At 40.9% G+C, this 20,464-nt stretch overlaps 1 protein-coding gene across 1 annotated transcript in view; it reads right to left on the reverse strand.

Moving 5' to 3' along the window:
* The window catches only part of LOC130192398 (protein diaphanous homolog 3-like), a 161,674-nt gene that overhangs the window by 116,886 nt on the left and 24,324 nt on the right, over window positions 1-20,464 (reverse strand). Inside the window, exons 6-12 of the mRNA XM_056412368.1 lie at window positions 12,907-12,981; window positions 12,654-12,723; window positions 9,912-10,048; window positions 9,086-9,191; window positions 6,182-6,292; window positions 5,531-5,649; window positions 5,188-5,304 (exon numbers count right to left, since the gene is read on the reverse strand). Of these exons, the coding sequence (XP_056268343.1) occupies window positions 5,188-5,304; window positions 5,531-5,649; window positions 6,182-6,292; window positions 9,086-9,191; window positions 9,912-10,048; window positions 12,654-12,723; window positions 12,907-12,981 (735 nt within the window). The remainder of the gene's footprint in view (window positions 1-5,187; window positions 5,305-5,530; window positions 5,650-6,181; window positions 6,293-9,085; window positions 9,192-9,911; window positions 10,049-12,653; window positions 12,724-12,906; window positions 12,982-20,464) is intronic.

Below are 20,464 nucleotides of genomic sequence, written 5' to 3' on the forward strand. Positions count from 1 at the left end.
TTCCAGTAATTACATATGAGATATCAGAGATTCTACACACACAGTCACACACCAGAGGGCTACAAGCAGGGGCTCCTCACCATCGTGGCGCCTTAATACATGTAACCTGCTCCAACAACCTAATTAACGATGTTGACATGAGAATTGGGTCCATAGAGAATTATTACACATCTCTATCTCTGACGCCAAAGGCCACCATAAAACGACGGCAGGTTAATAGATAGCAAAAGAAAGGAACAAATAAGAATGATGGGGGATGAACACAGAGACGGAAGAACAGAGACTGTGTTCCCCGTAAACATATATACAGCATGGATTCTATAAATAAATATGGAGCATGAAATGTTTTAGGTTGATGTTTCTTTTCCTTTTGTATTCCCTGAATGTAAGCCTTCATTGATGATGTCGAAAAAGGCTAACTGTCTTGATTCTTGGCACTATAATATCGTAAACAAGATGCTACATAGGTTACGGGTCTTTTGGTTTCTTTTAAACAACTTTCATTTATAACTCTCCCCTCCATATAAGAACCGTGAACAATGGCATTCAACAAAAGGGAATACACACCGACCTATTACCAGGTGCTGAGTAATTGCAGTTAAATTCTTTCAAATGACTCCGTCGAAGGCGATGATCACAGCATAACCACCGGCATGCCACAATCGGAGAGACGCGATATTATAATGAAACAGATGAAATGCCAGGCTGGGGGCCACAGTGCTGTAAAGGGAAAATGTCCGTTTGATCTGCTCATTATCTTACAACAATGTCGCTCTGAGAGTCCAAATACCTCCCTCACATCATTAACTCATACTTTGAGACTGAGAAACAACGATAATCAGGGACAATGCTTTCCAGCTAAAACAAAATGGGACTGGATATGATAGATGTAGTATGAACACCATGACTATGATCTAGATCAGGGGTGGGCAAACTTTTTGACCTGCGGGCCACAATCGGTTCTAAAATGTGACAGAGGGGCCGGACCAGGAGCATTTGGACACGCAATGTAATTTATTAAACCTGGAGATTGCATCTGTTTTTTATACATTTCAATTTAAGGTGCAAAGTTAAAGTAATCAACATTTACTGGAAAGAGATCAATGGAATCACTTTCAACATTCAAAACAAATTATTACCCAACAAAATACTCAAGCTCAATAATTTCTAATTGTTTTAAACCCTGCAAAATAATGGACGGATTGTCCTGAGAGATACTGTATTAAATATCCTGCCTGCAGCAGAAACTAGAAAAGGGTCTTTAAATTGAGGGCGATGTGCGGCGTCATCTGGTCAGCATGTGTATGAACCCGTCACAAACAGACCGACAGCGCTTTACTCGAGAAAATATGACCCTAAAGCTGACAATTGAAGTTCGATTTTTAAAAATTATTCATATCTCTTCTGAAAACACACCTTTACTCATGTGGACGAACTGTTTTGGTGTTTGAAATTGGTTTACCAAAGGTCATAGGTTCACAAAAGCAGTGAAATATCTGAATACAATGCTAGATACATGTAATTGCACCTGTCCATCCTGGAGAGGGATCCTCCTCTGTTGTTCCTGAAGGTTTCTTCCCTTTTCCCCCTGAAGGGTTATTTGGGAGTTGTTCCTGATCCGATGTGAGGTCAAAGGTCAGGGATGTCTATATGTACAGATTGTAAAGCACTCCGAGACAAATTTGTAATTTGTGAAATTTGGCTATACAAATAAACTGAATTGAATTGAATTAAATAAATGAGGAAAACCAAATTTTGTATGACCGTTTTTTGAGTGAAAATGATGTGGTCTGTCACACATTCACCAAAATGATAAAGATGGGACTGAGAAATGACTTCATATTGCAGATAAAGTTTCATGGGGTGTGTGCAAATAAAAAATGACCATTACATTTCTTTTTTAAATAAATATGTATTGTACATAAAATAAAAAAATTCTACATTATATACATGTTGAGAAATAGAAAACAGAACACAACTATTGACAGACTATTTACAATATGGCTTCACTATAATAACATCATGTCATCGTGTCACGAGACCTCTCTGCTGGCCGGGCAGGTGGAGCTGCAGGCTGCGCTGCAGGCGCTGGTGAATCCTCTCTGTAAAATACAAGACTAGTCAGCACCGCGCACAAGTTACGGACACCGGGACGGACACCGTGACACGTAATGTGTAGTAAAGACTAAAGACTCTTACCCGGTCCAAGTGGACCTCTTCTGGCTGCGTGTTCCTCCTGTGGCTCTGCAGCCCCTCCAGGCTCCGTGCTGCTCGCCAAAATCACTGCGCTGTTTCTAAATGAGCCTCACCTGTGTGGTGGGCGGGTCCCTTGTGATTTACTGAGTGTTCATTGGTTGTTTTTTTCGCAAAATGTTGACAGACAAACGGATTGACCAATCATGGTGAAGGGTTTTGTGTGACAAGTTCTTTCCGCGCCAACCCACACCGGAAGTAAACAGTCGCGATTTGGACAAGTTTGGCGGGCCGGATTAAAAAGCCTAACGGGCCGGATGTGGCCCGCGGGCCGTAGTTTGCCCATGTCTGATCTAGATAGTGAACTGATCGAATTATTTTCTGCATGAAGATGAAAACACTGCCAATCAAGTGAAATGCGGCATGTTGTCAGTCAAAGTGCTGCTGTTCCTCTCATCCCTCTGTGACTTTGAGACCGGTGTGAAAAAAGACTTTCTTTATGCTTGAAATCAGAGATCACTAAACCGGGAGAGATGCCGTGCATGAAAAAGGATCACATGAGATTTGACGACTTATATGCCAATGCTGAAAATCAATGTCAAGGGAACGGAACTGCCGGAGGAATACTTTCAAATGTATTCTAAAAATAAATACTTGAAGCAAACTAAGGAGAGAGTCTGATAAGAATGAAGGTGAAAATATGCAATCATCCATGGCCTTAAACCACGCATTTAACAATTCAACGAATTCTTAATAATATCTAGAACATACAGTGTGTTTGCCTTTAGGATAATCACGTCCTGAAAACAAGTGTTTTGCCAACCTTAATCCCAATACTTCCAATAATCAAATAGAAACGTTGTTGTTGTAAATACATGTGTTGTCTCAATGGACTGTAATGTGCTTTTCTAGTCTTCCGACCATTTAAAGTGCTTTAACACTAAATGACATCATTTGCCCATTCATACATTGATGGGAGGAGCTAATGAGCCACGTGCTCATCAAGACTAACTAACATTTACACAACGTAGGCACAGCGATGGGAGCAATTCCGGGGTTAAGTGTATTGCCCAAGGACACATTGAAACGGGCGAGCGGAGCCGGAGATCAAACCGCCGATCCTCTGATTGAAGGACGACCCAGCTCACCACTGAGCCGCAGACGCCCGAGCAAGTGTATCTGCATAATCTCTGCACTAAGGCACTGAATGCCACTGGCCACCTCATCATGAAGACCAAAAGAAAGCTTGCTTTCATGACAACTGTAGCAATTATTTTTAATGATATGATCTTTTTATCTTAATCAGCGCTGAGGCCGTAAAACGTGGCCATCACAGAGTTGCCGTCACAATTACCAATGCCCAAAGAGTTCCATTTCATTGTGGTATAACCCTGTGAAGTTGCTTAAATCACATACTTGGACAAGTACAAAGGAGTTAGGACTCGTGCTTTCAAGAGAAAAGGCTTTTAGGTTGAGGACTCGCAAACGGCTTTGACGTCCGTAACGCTCGCTTGGTTAACGAGTTTGGCAGTGCAGCTGTGTAAACCTCCACAGATCCTATTTAGAGCAAGAGAAGAAGAAGCTAATCAACTCTGGTGGCATCCTGGACCGGCTTCCACACAGTGAAAAAACACGAAGAAACGCTTACAGAGTGGATGTGCCATCATAAACAGGATTAATTTTTTTCACCCTCCTTTTCTCTCGTTTCGCGCTAACCTATAATCCTACAAAGTATGAAAGTCTTCCCGACCCTGGAAGTGTCACCGGGGCAGGGGGCCCCGTGAGGTAAGTGGTAACCTTGCTGGGCATGCCGACGTTAGTAGCTTAGGTTAGAGCAGACAGACGCACAGTTAAATTCATCCCTTAACCGTTTTGCTCATAGAAAAAAGAGACACCACTCTCGGAAGTCTTCATGTTGCTTTCAATAGAGCATATGGAGAAACATTGAAACTGACAGAACTGCCATGCCTATTTACAGTCGCTCTACGTTATTGGATATCATCATTGGATTTTCAGTAGAGGGAGTTAGAGAATGGTCAATTGACTAGTGTTTAAGCAGTAGATTACAATGACGAATAATAATATTGAATTATCGGCAATAAAGCATGAATAATATAAAATACAACTTTGAGTGTAATCTATGTGGTCCAGCTGGTTATCTGCCAGAAGATTAAGAAACAATGGGTGTGTTGTCTAGATATGCCATGGTTAATAAGAACTGGCGGGCAGCGTGTTTTTGTGTGTGCGGCAATATTCTTATGCCGTTATTAATGCTTGCAAAATAGATGGCAGCAATGCTGGCAGCCATAACCCCAATATTAACAGTTCCTAATAATTTCAGATAAAGAAAACAAAATCAGACCACAGCCATATCAGAGTGCCAGACAGTTTAGGTGTTGATTTTGGGCGAGAGAAAAAACTGCAGGTGAGGCATTTAATATTCTTCAGATTAGAGCTCCATCTTTTGATCAAGGCCAGGTTTGACCCACACCCTGCTGCAAGAGAACTGGCAGAAAATAAGCCTTTGAAAAGAACCATTAACAGGAGATGAGAAATACTCTAGAGCCATGGCTGCTGGTGATTGACGAGAGATGAAAGAGACGCCATTCTCTTTGTTAGCCAATGTCATTGAGTGGGGTTTAAGACGTGAGACCCCCACAAATCAGAAGCTCTTCACCAGTGTACATCATTTCCAGTGTTCAAAAGCTGCTGAGACCTTTGCTCGCGTGAGCATTCGGCTAAGATGAGAGATTTCAACTCAGTCATCCTTCTTCACACATGGACCATAAGTTATATTACTGTTCACTTTAAAGCAAAGCATGAAAATTAAAAAAACTGAGCTAATAAATTGAGCAAATACAGAAAGTCCAAGTCATACAGGATGACAAGGAGGGTGATTGAGAGACCATTGAGAAGTGAATAAAAGAAAATGCATGCTTCATTACACTTTAGATAATTCATGTTCTGTGTCTTGTGTGTGCTGCAGATTTGTACCTGACCACGTCGTCGTTGCGTATGAGCATCAGGTGCTGCAGTATGGAGAGGAAATCGGGCTCCGCACTGCTGTCCTTCACCATACTCTGCACAATACTGAACACATCCCCCACATCGGTGCAGAGAGTCAAGGAATTTGGGGAAAACTTGAACACTGCATTTCACATTTTAAAAAAAGAAGGTGCTACTGAAATTAGAATAAGAGACAAATTATATATTTTTGGGAACAACGGACCTCAGCTGGATGCCTGAAGGATTCACATGTGAGCCACATTTACAAGAAACAGACACTGTATTAGAACTTGTTGGTGCACGTGTCTGTTGGTAATAATGACAAGGATATTCCAGCTCGCTCTTGATGTCCTCCAGCCTGTGAGAGAACTCCATCATGTCCTCTTCTTTGTGCTCCTCAAACACCTTGAGCTGAATGTCAAGGCCCTCATTCCTGATGGTAGTCAGTTGCTGCCGATAGATTAAGGCGGGAAAAAGATGAAAGAGATAAAACACGTTTAAGAAAAGAGAGATTGCTATAAAGCAAAGATAAATCAGAGGGAGGGGCTTGAGATCTGTAATTGGCACCAAAAGGGAAGAATCAAGCTCATGTGAAGACGAGCAGCTCGTTCTAAACACTGTTCCTAATCATGATAAACCGGTGTCAGGACCTGCTCCTCGCTTTCATTTATTTTGTTTTCTTGGCCGCTCCAGCAACAATGTTTACAACAAATAAATATGTTAAGTAGAAGGCATAAAAGCTCGTAAGAAGATTATTAGCCAAGGCACTAGACACTTTATTGGACTGTGGGTGCTGGCACAGACAGAGGACGTGCAAACTCTCCTCTGTGTTTCATAAATTATTTGCTGGAGTGGACAACTCATTTAAATATTAATACAAGGTGGGTGTGAGTTTATAGTGTGTGTGTGTGTGTGAGTGTGTCTGTGTGTGTCTGCGTGTGTGTGTGTGTGTGTGTGTGTCTGCGTGTGTGCGTGCGCTTACCGGCAATATCTCTTTCAGGCCACAGCGCATAAATTCATTTCTGATGTGCAGCCTGAAGTCCAGCTCATCAGGGGATGTTACTAGTGCATTGATGAGCTGCATGCATGCCACCTGCAACATGAAAGGTACACAGAACAGACAGACAGAGAGATAGAGAGAGACAGAGAGAGAGAGAGAGAGCCCAGGGAGAATCAGAGAAAGAGATGACGGACTTCTTCCAGAAGTTGATGAAAAGCATGCCGGCATGCATTCAAAATGAGTTATGTCCTTGGAAGCAGAGGTCCATAACTAATGCATGTCTATTTTCTCCAGCCACCAACCAAGGGGTGCTGATTTTAATATTAATGCAACAACTGCATTCCCATACATACAAAACTAACAGTCAATTTAAGGGCAACTCGCTCTTTTGGAGACAGTTTTTCACTCGTCTATGAGCTCGGTTTAATGCTCGGGGACCGGCGCATCCTGTGACTCTTCAACTAGCCGAGCAAACAGACAGAAAAATAAATTATTGATCAGTAAAGCAATCCACTCGTGTGAAAACAGAGTATAGCTATGCTAAAGTGGAGGAAGGGTATTTAGATGTGTTCAGCTTCATTTTAAATTTGATTTATGTTATTTTTTTGTCGTCATTGCACTCAAGTTTGAATTTTATAATAGATATGCATAGGTAGCATGACAAAGTGTCACAAAACCTTCTTCTTGACATGTCCCTGGGGTGCAATGGCCGGCGACAAAATGCCACTTTTATATTTAAAGATTGTAACAAATATTTGAATGATTGCCTAAAGTCTAAATACCCTTTGGTTCCAGTGTAGATACATTCATTCAGAATTAGATCAATACGCAGAGAGTTGACACTGGAAACACTTAATCAATAACAAGAGACAAAGAGGGAGCAAGAATATCACAGCAATGCTTTCCATCATTTTCCATGAATAGAACAATATAGACGCAACGGTACGAGACTATTTCAAGTCTGTAATTTGCTTCTAGACCATCATACACTTCAGTCATTCATATCCATGTATTCAGTCATCTCAGATATGTTGGGACACTCTGACCTTAACCCTTGTGTTGCCTTAGGGTCATTTTGACCCGAATCAATATTACACCCTCCCCCCCGCCTTTGGGTCATTTTGACCCGATTCAATGTTTCACCCTCTTGTTACCTTTATATTTACTAACATATTTTACCCTTTGGGTTCAATTTGACGCCAGCAATTAAAACCTCCAGAAAATTATTAGAATTAATATTGTTTTCCAAGTTTAAGTGTGAGGCACTTTATGTTTGTTTGTTGACTACCGAAAGAACACCGACATTAAACATTGAATGTGGTCAAATTAATCCTAAATCGGGGGGAGGGTGTAATATTGATTCGGGTCAAAATGACCCTAAGGCAACACAAGGGTTAAGAAAGATTTCTGGCATCTTTCACTGAAAGGGTCCGTTTCCCCTTCCTGTGTAAATGAATGCTTTCCCGGAGCCAAAGGCTGCCAGCCAGAGGAGACGGTGTGTAAATGTAGTCCAGTAGGACAGCGAGCCTTTGGCCACACAGTACCATGGTCAGGATAACTGCAGCTGGGCTTTAATAATGCATGGTGCTAAAATGAAACTGTGATGTTTATTAGGAAGTGCAAAGCAATAACAAAGCATCAAATCCTTCCCTCACTATTTTCCTCCTCCGTTGCTTCCACCCTCTTCGCGCGTCCCTACGGCTTTGCACCTGTCAAAGGTAGTTACAGCCAACTGAAAGAAAATGCTCCGGATATTTGCTTCAGGTGGGCAAAAAAGGTCCCATCATTCATTCCAGTTTAACTTCGGCCATTTCACAACCAGAGGAGCAAATGGTAACATATTTTAGACTTGTTCGCTCATCTGCTAAATGTGTGTGTGTGTGTGTGTGTGTGTGTGTGTGTGTGTGTGTGTGTGTGTGTGTGTGTGTGTGTGTGTGTGAATGAGCGCTCTCTTCCCATCCCTCAGATACCAATTAAAAATGCAGACAACATACTTTCATCATGAATTACATTATTGTGACATAAACTGATGCCGTCCCGGTTTAAAGCAGCCCATGTGCAACATCTCAAGAGTACGTATCAGCAGGGAGAGGATACGTGTGGACAATTATGTCCACAAAGAGAGGGATTACATGTAAAGTAGTGTGTCTGATGAATAAATGGAAAATGGACATGGACAGGTAAAGATTTGTCAAAACATGAAGTGGATTAACAGGGGGACTCAGAGTTTACAATATATTAACTTATGGGCATGACAAGGGGAAAAGCCTACTTTTTCCATAGATAAGAGAAATATTTGGGGGGGGGGGGGGGTTATGGTTAACTCTTGTTATTGTTGTGTTATTGTGTTTTTCCTTAGCCGTTCTTTTAGTGTTGATTTTACTGCACAATGATATCATTCCTCGTCCTCCAGTCCATACAGTAGTTTGTAATGCAACTGGAAGATCTTCATCTCAACCGAGCAACTAAGATCATTAACAAGTATTATGTTCATTACTGCAAATAGCAAAATCAGATGCAACAGATCGAACCTCAAGTCGGACACTTCACCAATATCGATACATAAACCAATCCCCCGAAACAAGAAACAAACACAAGCAAATGAACATACAGTTTGATAATAATAGGTAAAATAACAGTCTCGATACAGGTGCTTCAATGTTGCCATTTTGAGTGGAACACCCAGATTTGTTAGATTACATTACATTTTTGCAAGGCTATAACGAAAAAGGTCTCGGACATAAAAGACTATCAGACTTAATATTGTGTGACTAGAGACCCTTGAGCACGGAGCAGTTGTGATGTGTTGAAATATTCATCCCATATTTCATCTCAGAGATATCTGAAGGAAACGACCAGGTGTCAAAAGCTGTACTTTGCACTTACTTGTAATTGAACCGAACGATCTCGTAGTCCCTGGACGATGGGACTGAAGCGCTCCATGGCTCGCCACTCCCCTGCTGTGGTGATCGCTTCAAGGACCTTTTCCAAACTAAAATGAAAACATGAAATGCATTAGCGCACCATTGGAGAAAAAAAAAAAAGAATACATACATTAATTTAAAAGGATTTGGACCGTGAGCGTCCTTTTCCACTGCGCCCAAGGTTCCTTTAATGGCAATTTCAAGGGTTTGCCGAACAACACCCTTGAAGCGGACATTATTGAGGACAAAGTCCTACCTCTCGCACCGTATTGCTTAACTTGACGCGAGTGTTTGGGCTTTTTCGCTGGGATTTCACCACCTTCGCGGAACTTCTGACTAATAGGATCGTGATGAAAATTAAAACAGATACAACTTATATTGATCAATAATTAACGCAACTTCTGTTCAACTGTACATTAGAGTCTTTCGATTTTGCATTTTCATTTTTCAGGCACGGCTGTTGCAATATATTGCTAACGTAAAGTACTATTTAGTGACAGCAGTTTTGTTGTGTGTGCCAATGACACTCACAAGCTATAGGCTTTTTTCCACTTATTCCAAATCTTTAATGCATACACTGTCAGTTCAGCCTTTCACTGACTGTTGGTTATTTTGTGTTTCACCTCCTCTATTAGAGGCCCCACAAAACCCTTTGATATGAATTGATAACGACTAATAAATGGCAGTTATCAACCCAGTCTCATTACTGCTAAATAAAAAAGTGTCATCTTTAAAAAATGACAAAAGACATGGATATATTGACAGAATGAATGAAGGCAGAGCCATACGTGTTCTCTTCGCCCACAATGCAGATGGCTGACAGCAGCTTCATCACGTCAGTCATCATGGCAGACTGGGAGGGATCAATGGCTCCTGCCAGTAACGAGAGACTCTTCTCCTCCCCCAGGATTCGATCCAAGCCATACTGCAGTAAACACAAATACAAAACATGATTACCAAGATACACTGTGATTATATATGCTGTGAAACAGTAACACCCAAATGTGATTACCGTAGGAACACAAGATGTATTTAAAAATGTAAATATACTAACCTTTAGTCCGAATTAAGTTTGAATGATCAAATGTTTTGCCAAAGTTAGACTGAAGGTTACATTTTTGTTTTGTTATTCCATTTATAATGCACCGTCATTCAGAGGTTGACAGATGATTGACCACCCTTATTAGTAGTTACTACTGAACAATGAGAACACAGGTCCATTCATTGCTTGTGGTTAATAAATTCTTCTTCTTTTTTTTAGGAATTAAAATGCCCGGAACAAATAATGAGTTGCACTTAATTGACCCTTTGTATAGCAAGTAGTTGGCCCTCTCTTTTACCAAGGAAAGTAATCGAAAAGTAATATTTTCCTCTCTGAAAAACGATTGCAAAGTGCTTCTGTTGACTTGACACTAAGCATTACTGGGCACTCAAATCTAATTTGCGGTCTGCCTGTTTGATGTGGGCTTTATACATTTGAAGATGCAGTCAGCGAGGCAAGTTGTGTTCTATTCAGATGTGTCCTAGTATCTGAGCAGTTATGTGCAAGCAGTTAAATTGTATGCTTACTTTTTTTGAAATATTATTACTTTTCTGTCACATTTCTGTAATGTCCGTCATGATATCTTTAGCTATGCGTCACGCATTAAACGGTTCAAATAACTGATGGCTTCACGAAACTTACTTCATGACCAGAGCACAGTAATTTAACCGGGTACTTCTTTACTTTTGCGCTGAAGGAGCCAGTGGTTGCTCAATCTCCAGAAATAGAAGAAAGATGAACTGTGTCCGTGCTAAAAATAACATTTTTAAAAAGAAGTTGACAAAGCCGGAGAAGGATTGTCTATTCAAACACGCACCTGATGTATACACAACATATTTTTGTCATTGTTTTGATCTACTTTGTAAAACCTGGCAGATCTTTTCAATACCAATATTTGCATACAGTTTAACGTAGTGTCGATAGAAGATAAACAGTGTAAACACCGAGCAAAATTGTAGTCTGTGATTCAAATTCAGATTTGTATGTATACTGGATAATTAGTTTCCTTGATACTGTGAAGTTGTTCAAAGGGAACTTTCACAGGGTGGTAACATTTAGCATTACATTATTGTGCCATTGCTGAGAGACAATAGGAAATATGCAACCGTGTGACTTCACGCAGGAAGGCAGAAGGAGAAGAAAAAGGGAAAAAAGGTTGCACTGACAGCTGGCAGAGAACACCTGTCTTCTTGGCATTGTGGGTACTTCCCATCCCAAGATGCCTCTCTAGCCAGGGAAAGGTCTGGGCTGACAGAGAGGCCTCTGGGTAAATGCTGGCGTCTGGCGCCTGTTGAGACGCAGGATTACATGAGACCTTACAGCACACTTTGTGCCAAAACATTTCTGTCTCGGTTGGGCTCTAGCTCCTCGTGGCAAGACCTTTTTTATTTTTTTTTATTTTCCAGAGCCACTGTTGACTAACGGCAAAAAGCGGAAGCTTTGAGAAATAAAGACACTTCAATGGAAAATATTTTCTAGCACATGTCCTTTAAACCTGGGCAGTAGTTTCTTAAGGTGCTTGTCTATTGTCCACAGGCCAAACTGTGCTGCGGCCACAGATCCTATAAGGAGTCACAGGAACTAAACTCAGACACTAAATCCATAACTAAAAGTCTAGTTTTGCCTTCCCGAGGAAAGTGAAGATCTGTAAGGCAAATAGACTGCTTTGTTTGAGATGCAATATTCACCCACACAACAAAACAGAAACACACTGTTGTGTGATGTATGGTTATTCATGTGGTGTGTCGTACATTACCACATTGAAAGAATCTGCCAATAAAGTTGTTTTTCTCACTCTCTCTCTCTCTTTCTCTCTCTCACTTCTCTTTCTTTTCACCAACACTCTGAGTCACATACTCGCTCTGTTAAGGACTTTTTGCACGCCAGGAAACTTGGATCTGTGCAAACATGCCACACAGCATCATCCAGATTGCATCAGGACATTAGTAAAACTCTCCCCAATTGGCTCCATACTGTCGTGAAGCTACTCTTCTTCTCCACTGGTCATAAACCCTTTGTAATTGAAATCCCAGGTGCCCAATTTGGTAATAGCATGAAAACACCAGATGTTTATGTGGATGGGATTCAAATTACCTTTGGAGATAAATCTTAAATCAAAATACAAAAAGTTATTTCAGATAGTTTTTTTTCCCCGAAGGGTAAAAGGACAAAAGTGAATAACATGAATTTAGGAATAGTACACATTTGGTGGGAGAACCCAGCTGCCCCTAAAAGAGTCTATGAGAATCCATCAAACTGCAAATAAACTTAATGTGGGCTATGATGCCCACAGACACAAATAAGCATTGAAAAACATAAAAACAAGAATCACCCCCCGCCATGCCTGTTTTCTTTCAACAAAATGCTAGTAAAGAATGACACCCCTATTCATCTAGCGGTTAAACAAACTACGCAACTTACAATTCTACTAAAATTAAGAAACAGTATCACATGGGTCTGCTGACAACAAAAAATACATTGTCATTACCTTATTGTTCATGATGGCTTTGAGACACTGGACAACTTTGTGTTGATTCTTTTTGTCAAGCTTCTCTTGCCTGGGGACCAAAGAGAGTAATGAGGAGCTGTCGATCTCTAAAGTAAAGCATGACGACTCCAAACTATATTCAGCGGGGTTGGAAATGAGTGAACATTGTCAGAAGCAGATACAGGACTCTGAATCAAGAAACAAGAGTGAGATAGGTGAGAGTCTGCACACATGAGTGAGGGTGCAAACTTACGGTTTCCTGAACAGCAACCTCTCTAAAACGTCCAGCAGCAGTCCGAGACCCTCATGCCCAAAGCTCTGCACCCAACTGAAATAACAAACATTAAATCAATATCATAACACTGTAAAACTGACAACTGACAGCAACACCTCCATACTCATGCACCACTGTGGACAAATTTAAGCAAGAAAAATACAAGTAGAATTCCATACTTTGTGCTGAGGGAAAGCAGCAGAAGCAAACTTCTGCCCTGATATATATCAGACATCGGGAAACGGCAAATGGAAAGCACCTTCAGACATCGTTCAAGCGAGAATTATCTATACATGTTGTGTAGTCTGACCCTATACTGCAATTTTGAGGATGATATGCATATCAATATATATGAGGATTTACAGATGTAATGATGGCCATTAAAGACATGATTAAAAAAAAGGTCGTTGGAAAGGATTCCATGCATTTGACCAAGATATATACTGAGCAGGACATTTTACAGTTGAGAAATAAACATGCGTCCAGTGTCGTTTGCACAAAGATAGAAAAACACTTATATCAACACACTGTTGTTAAAGGCCTTAATACAGTGGCATTCATCCTCCAAGTGATAAAAGTGAACATGGCTAAAACTAAAAATCACAAATCATTGAGGAGTTTGGGGCCAGAGGGAAATGGAGGATGTACTAATATGACGCAAGTGACGTTTGTGAGACGTATCATTCTCAAGGAGGTTAAGCAAGTTCACGCTGCTCCATAAAATATGCCATCGGAGGATTGCATTTTCCCGACTGCTCCGTCTTTGTGAAAGTTGATTTAAGACACATCTTATGGGGAAGGTGCCTTTGATTGATCCCAGGGAATGCTGCCTGTGAATAAAGTAGGAGCTAAAGCTTGGGACAAACATAATATAAAGGTTTATTTTCCTCAGAGAAAGGCACATTTCTTTCCAGTGAAGAAGACATAGTTTGAAGGAACCCAACTAATAACTATTTGAGATTTGTGCTGGTGAAAATATGAGACCGTAATAGGGATAGTGTGGGCGTTTTTAAGTGGGCTTGCATGGGATTCTTAACCATAGTCGGTGTAACAACAGGGAAAAGTCAGCATGACCCGATTTTGGCGAAGGATACATGGAAGCGAGGTAATAACACAGCTCTGGACGTGGGCAGCAGCAACATGTATTCTAGCTACTACAGGTAAGAGGAAAACAAGTGTGATTTTAAATTTTAGTGTTAAATTACCTCAGTGGTTCTCAAACTGTGGGGTGCGCCCCTCTAGTGGGGCGCGAAGATATTACAGGTGGGGCGCAAGGGGAAATTAAGATTTTATTTATTTCAAGACCTTTATTGAGAACTTCACATATTCCACAGCACACATAAATTAAACAAAGTCCATAATAAATACATGGTGAAATCAAATGCATGTACTTTCGTGTAAATGTTTACGTTACGCTGTAACAGATTCGCCATCTCCTACCTCCGTGATATCAACTTTTTTGCTGTTACCCTTCAAAATAAAAGCTCAACATTGAGCATGAATTAAGAGTGGCCGTGTCAAGCCTGCAACCCGTTTTTTAAAAGACTTGTCGTGGAGAGCAGGCTCATTGTGGCCACTAATACAGATACAACGTGACACATATCTGCACTAGTTTTGTGTTCCAAAAGGTTGCACATTATTGTTGTTTTGAAAAGATATGCAGTAAAACGCTTTATTGCCAAATATTTGAACTTGTTTTATTTTTCACAGGTTAAACTTTATTGTTATTATCTTGAAAATATATTCTGTGCAAAACAGGTTAATTGCAGCCACAATAATACATTTTTGAAAAAGCACAAAAAGTTATTTCAATACAAAATCAGTATGGACCATTTTGTTACAATTTTATTGGGGCAGTGGGGCACAACCGTTTTTCTTCCTCAGAAGAGGGGCGTGACAGAAAAAGTTTGAGAACCACTGACTTACCCTTGAAGCATCTTCCTTAACAATTTAGTCTGGAAAGGCTAATTGTCCAGAGGTTGTAATGAACTCTAGCATTGGCTACCAATATCTCTCTAGAGCCACATGTTGTGAGAGCGCCGTAAGAAGTTAATAACTACCAATAAAATATGGCATTCCATTACATAAACCAAACAGTTCTTTTAGTCTTCCCAGTTCTGGTTTACAATCATTTCTAAGTGTGTGTGTGTGTGTGTGTGTGTGTGTGTTTGTGGTGCAACACATAACAGAAGTAATGAACTTTTGCCTTATAAAAACTAGTCAAATTTTGAGACTTGGTGGATACAATCAAAACAGAAATAACTAGAACGGGCAATCGGCAGAGCGCATACCTTCGCATATCACAAGATTGGGCATTGAATTATGAACATTTTGGCATTAGTTGCATGTCAATTGGATAAAAATTGGCCGCACTATGGTAAAAAGAAAATCTAATCAAATGGTCCCGGATAATAACTAATCAGCCCACCAAATTCCATGCGATTCGCTTTAATACTTTTTGAGCAATGCGAGTAACACGGATACAAATAAATACATAAATACACGGCGATCAAAACATAACCTTCCGCATCTTCAATGCGAAGGTAAAAAGAAAACAGTTACTATTTATCATCACTGAGAATTAAAAATGCTTAAGATCCAAGATTTTCACCAAAAAGAACATAGACTTTTTAAACTTTGCTTCAAATAAGAAGCACAAACAGATTGTTTAGGCAAAACCCTTCAGGGCATGCAGAATATAGAAACAAAGACATCATGAGTGAGACTGCACCTCCCTCCTGATAGAAACGGAATAACCTCTCTGAACATTAGCATGCAGTGTTTGTACAGTCCTAATCAACAAGCTGCATGCCTCCCAGCATCAAATCTACAGGAATTCTCAAGGTGACACAAAATGCGAAGCCGTTATCTGAATTGCACGTCTTTAGAAGCAGTGTGATGTTGTATGTGGATGGTGTTTAGATGCTTATTTTTGCTTCACATCTCATGTTTTTCATACCTTGAATGAACACAGGTGCTGGCTGACTGATTTATTTTCCACCAAAAGAAACAAGGAAACGCTGCACTAGCAATGATCAAAGTGCTTTTTATCGTTTTTTGATGCCGTGACTGAAGAGGGTAGCTGATTAAAATCAGTAACTTCATAAGGACAGCGACAGTAACTGGCGAGGTGGTTTCTACAGATCACATGTACCGTTAGAAAACACTTAGACTGCTGACGCCCCAAGTGGACAGTCATTACGCACATGACACCGTAGAGTTGAGAAATCCACCGTGTTACGATCACTGAACTTTGGCTCATCTCTCGAGACGCCACCGCTCCGTATGTACAGTGCTTACAATTTCAGTTTGCTTAATCTTTGTCGAGAAGAACGGCAAAAGTCGAGACCATCTTGAGCAAACATTTTCACACAATCAGCCTCCCAGTCAGATGTATGCTTTGTGTCCAAACTGTTCCCTGTGAGATGGATGTGGAAAAGTGCACGCCATCAAGGGGGAAACACGTTCTGCTCTTGATGTAGTCGAGCCTCCATGTGAAGCTCACCAGGATGTATTGGGTTATAATTTAGTCGAGGGCAATCATTGCACAAACGAATAGCAACAATTTATTTGATTTTGTCATATAGGATTATATTAGTGAATGGTTCGGCCTATTTTAAAAATCACCACAGCTTCAAATGTCCCCAACCTCTGCCGTCATGACAACCTTATGCTAAACTGCCTGATACAGCGTGGAAGCAGAGCAGGCCACTGCATCATCAAGGTGTCTGACTCTGTATGTGGCAGGGTCAAGAAAATACGGTAGGCTGAAAACAACTGTCACTGCCATTCTGATGAAGAAGGGGACGGCTGCCGCCAAGGTAGCTGTGAATTGAAGCTCTCGTGATTGAGAAAAAAATATATATAAATATAAATCACTTTTCACTGGGCCGTGGCCCTGGCCATGCTGGTTATAGAGGAGGCCAGGCGAGGGGCTTGACACACGCTTCATTGAAATACATAACTCAGTGGCCCACTGCATGCTAGCTTTTCATCATCAGTGCGGAGGCAAAGAGCAAAAGGAAAATAACCAGCTGATCTATGGCAGGAATTATTGCACAGGAAACCAACAAGCCTGTACAGTCAGGGTCTGCTGCAACAAATATGGAAGACATCTGCCTTGAAACACATGAGTGTTTTCAAAAGGCTTCTAGTAAGAGGCCTGGCAAAGATCTATAGTACTACATCTCAGAGCCCAGAAAGGGGCAAATTAATAGCCATCCACAGCACCTGGAGAAAAGTCTCATCTTCGAGAGCAAGAACAATCAGGCTGAGGCAATAATGTATCCAAGGAATGTGCCTTTGAGTCGCAGCTGAAGGTCAGGAAGTCCAGTGGGCAGAAGACGCATTAGGCTGTGCAGACAGACAGCGGGCCATTCTGTTGATCTGGTACTTTGCGTCAACTCGCATAACCTGCTACTTTTATGCTGACAATGAACCGCTCAATTAACTGGCTCACACCGAACGTAAGCACAGAGCGTTTCTGTCCAGTGGTGATGGCAATAAAGTTTTTATAATAAGAGGGTGACTCAAAAGACAGAGGCTATTAAAAAAGAGAGAAAAACTGGATTGTATGGTGCAATTCGAATTTGAACAGAAAGTAAGATGACAAAAAAGTAAAAATATGAAGCCGCAGATGTCTGTAGTATTGTTAGTCTGTAATGCAGTTAGATGAGTTTTATGTCACAGCCATCTCAATACCACAACATTTAAAATATGTGAGCAGTAATGTGAATATAATTCATTTCTAGAGCAGTGTTGTGGGGACCAATGGAGGCACTCGTGGCTGGTGTGTTTAATAATGTCACCGGTCATCTCTCAGTAAACTGTGTATTCCGCATGGTTACTAGTTTTTTTGTTATTATTATTATACTGCAAACATGTGTCCATACACTATGGAAAAAGAAGAAAAAAAACTAGGGCTGTCAGCGTTAACGCGTTAATCTATGCGATTAATTTTTTTTTTAAACCGCGGCAGTACGGTTTGACACTGTTTCCGTTTTTAAAACAATCATTTCTCCGCGAAAATAAGGAGCAGAAATCAGTTTAACTCGTGGATGAATCAGTCGGGTTTCCTCCTGCTCCTCCTTCCTCCCGTCTCCCCCTCTGATACACAGAGGAACAGAGGGGCGACGTGTCGGGTGACGCGGCACGGAAAGAACTCGACACACGAAACCTTCAACGTGATTGGTCAATCCGTTTGTCTGTCAACATTTCGGGGGAAAATAAACAATGAACACTCAGTAAATCACAAAGGACCTCCCACCTCACGGGTAAGGCTCATTTAGCAGCCTGTCAGTCAGAGAACCAGAGAACACGGCGCGAGGACAATGAGGCTCATTTCAGAGCTGAGATTGTTCTGGAATGTTTGATGTATAACACGTGGGGGTGTGTCACATGCAAAAGACTTTAAACGGTGAATTTAATTTATTTTGTAAAATGTATAAAATGCCCCCAGCCTCCAGAGGGTTAACGTGACATATGTGAATGTCAGTCAGTTACCAAGGCCACTGGTTCTGCTGCTGTTCAATGTTAAAGATGACAGGACCAATGGGGTCTCAATATACCTCATTTTTTTAACTAATTTGATGTTTCACTGAAGAAACAATTTATCATCCACGATATTAAATACCTCGCTGGCACTGTATATGTAGGAGCCTCTTTGAAAACACAGCTCTGTGTGAAGTTTTGTCTTTAAAAAGAATGAACTTTTAACTTTTAATCGCAATTTCAAAATGTGCGATTAATTAGTTAATTTTTTTTAATCGATTGACAGCTCTAAAAAAAAACTATAAAAACAATCGGAAAAACGTAGAATCCAAGTTGATAATAACTTTCTAAAACAGCAGTAATATTAATTTAGTCACACGTGCTTTGTAGTTGACATGCTGTCTGTCTCTAAAGTAATTAGTGTTTACAATTCTGTTTGCTAATTTAGCATGCTTTGGCAGCCCTTGGGTTTCATTAGTTCCCAACATCTGGCACGTCTCCCACATCCCAAATGACAAACTTTAATCATATTCTCTGCCTGATTGTCCTCAGTGTTCAGAGTCGGGTTGTGAAAAAATAATCTGAAAACACTTTGCTGGAGAAACTGAGTCACCGATTTTATCTCAGACTGCTACCTGGTAACGTCGCCATTGTCTTTGGTCATTGAGCCACACCCACGCACGCACGCACACACGGCCAGGGAACCTTCAACGGTCACATGCGTCACAGAGCCGATCTATACATGCTGCCTTCAGAGCCGCAGCTCTATTTCCTGCACGTAATCTCATGGGGTAGCGGATGCAAACGAAGCGGAGGCGCTACAACTTGCCATAGTAATACTCGTAGTAATATTTGGGAAGATCAACAGCGGAAGTCTGCATTACAAAAATGGCTGGAGAGACACGGTCAATACAGGGAGCTTATTTCTTAGCAAGAGGTGAGATTGTAGCGAACAGTTGTCATATCTGCGACCAGTAGTATCAACCTGGATATCTGTGTTGATCTCATCCACACCTGAAGATTCATTCACCATTTTTAATCCCACATACAAAGCTTTGATCGGCTCTGCGGTTCTGAACCCAGGATCAGTCTCCTCCTCACTATTAGGTCGCTGATGGACAGTGTACAGAAACAAGATTTTGCAACTAAAATATTCCACATCACTGCCTCAAACGTCAACATGAATTCTTGGACCAATAACATGGGGTTATTTTCCGTCTGCCAACATGTGAATGAGATACTGTAAACTACTTGGATTTGTTAATTATACAATGCAATAAACAGTCATTAACACTCACTCTGGGATCGGAGGAAAACTGTAAGCACGCCATCAACAGATTCAATAGAAGCAAAGCCGTATTCGACCGAGGGCTAACATCTGAGAAAGACAGAAACGGAGCGAGCGAGAGCATGACAAAAAAATATATATAAGGAAAGGAAATTCATCATCCTATTCCCAGGGAAACCAAAACAGTCATAAATCAAAAAGAAAAATGAGGCGGCTTATTTGGCTAACTTCACAGCTAAGGTAGCTTGACTTCAAACAGAATCTCAGGAGAATGCCTCCAAGGTTCCCACGCAGTGAAGCGCAGCATTGCACTAAAGCGATTACGAACCACAAATATAAAAAAAATAAACTTTAAAATGTTGTCCCAAGTATAGCAAGTTAACTGACTACAAGAGGGTTCTCCGGTGACGCGGGGGGGGGGGGACAGACGGTAGAAACAGTCATGCAGAATAGACGTCACGTCATTTAGTGAGGACGGCTTGCTGCCACTCTAGCAGATTGCTACTAACACCAACAATGCTTGTGACTACTTTTTGTTTTTTGGTTGGTTAATTTAAGAAGAAAAAAAACTGTAACGTCCAAAATTGCTTTCACTAAGGTCACTGAAAGAATTACAAATGTCAGTTTCAGCTTTTACAACCGACCAGAAAGTAAAGCATGTGGTTTGTTCTTTCTAGTTCTGTCTGTGGGAACTACATGGGTGCCGGGTGTATGAGAGAAAGGAATCCAACGTTTATTAAAAACGTTGGTGTAAGGATA

The sequence above is a fragment of the Pseudoliparis swirei genome, chromosome 4 (genome assembly GCF_029220125.1).
Source record: "Pseudoliparis swirei isolate HS2019 ecotype Mariana Trench chromosome 4, NWPU_hadal_v1, whole genome shotgun sequence".
NCBI classification, from domain to species: Eukaryota; Metazoa; Chordata; class Actinopteri; order Perciformes; family Liparidae; genus Pseudoliparis; species Pseudoliparis swirei.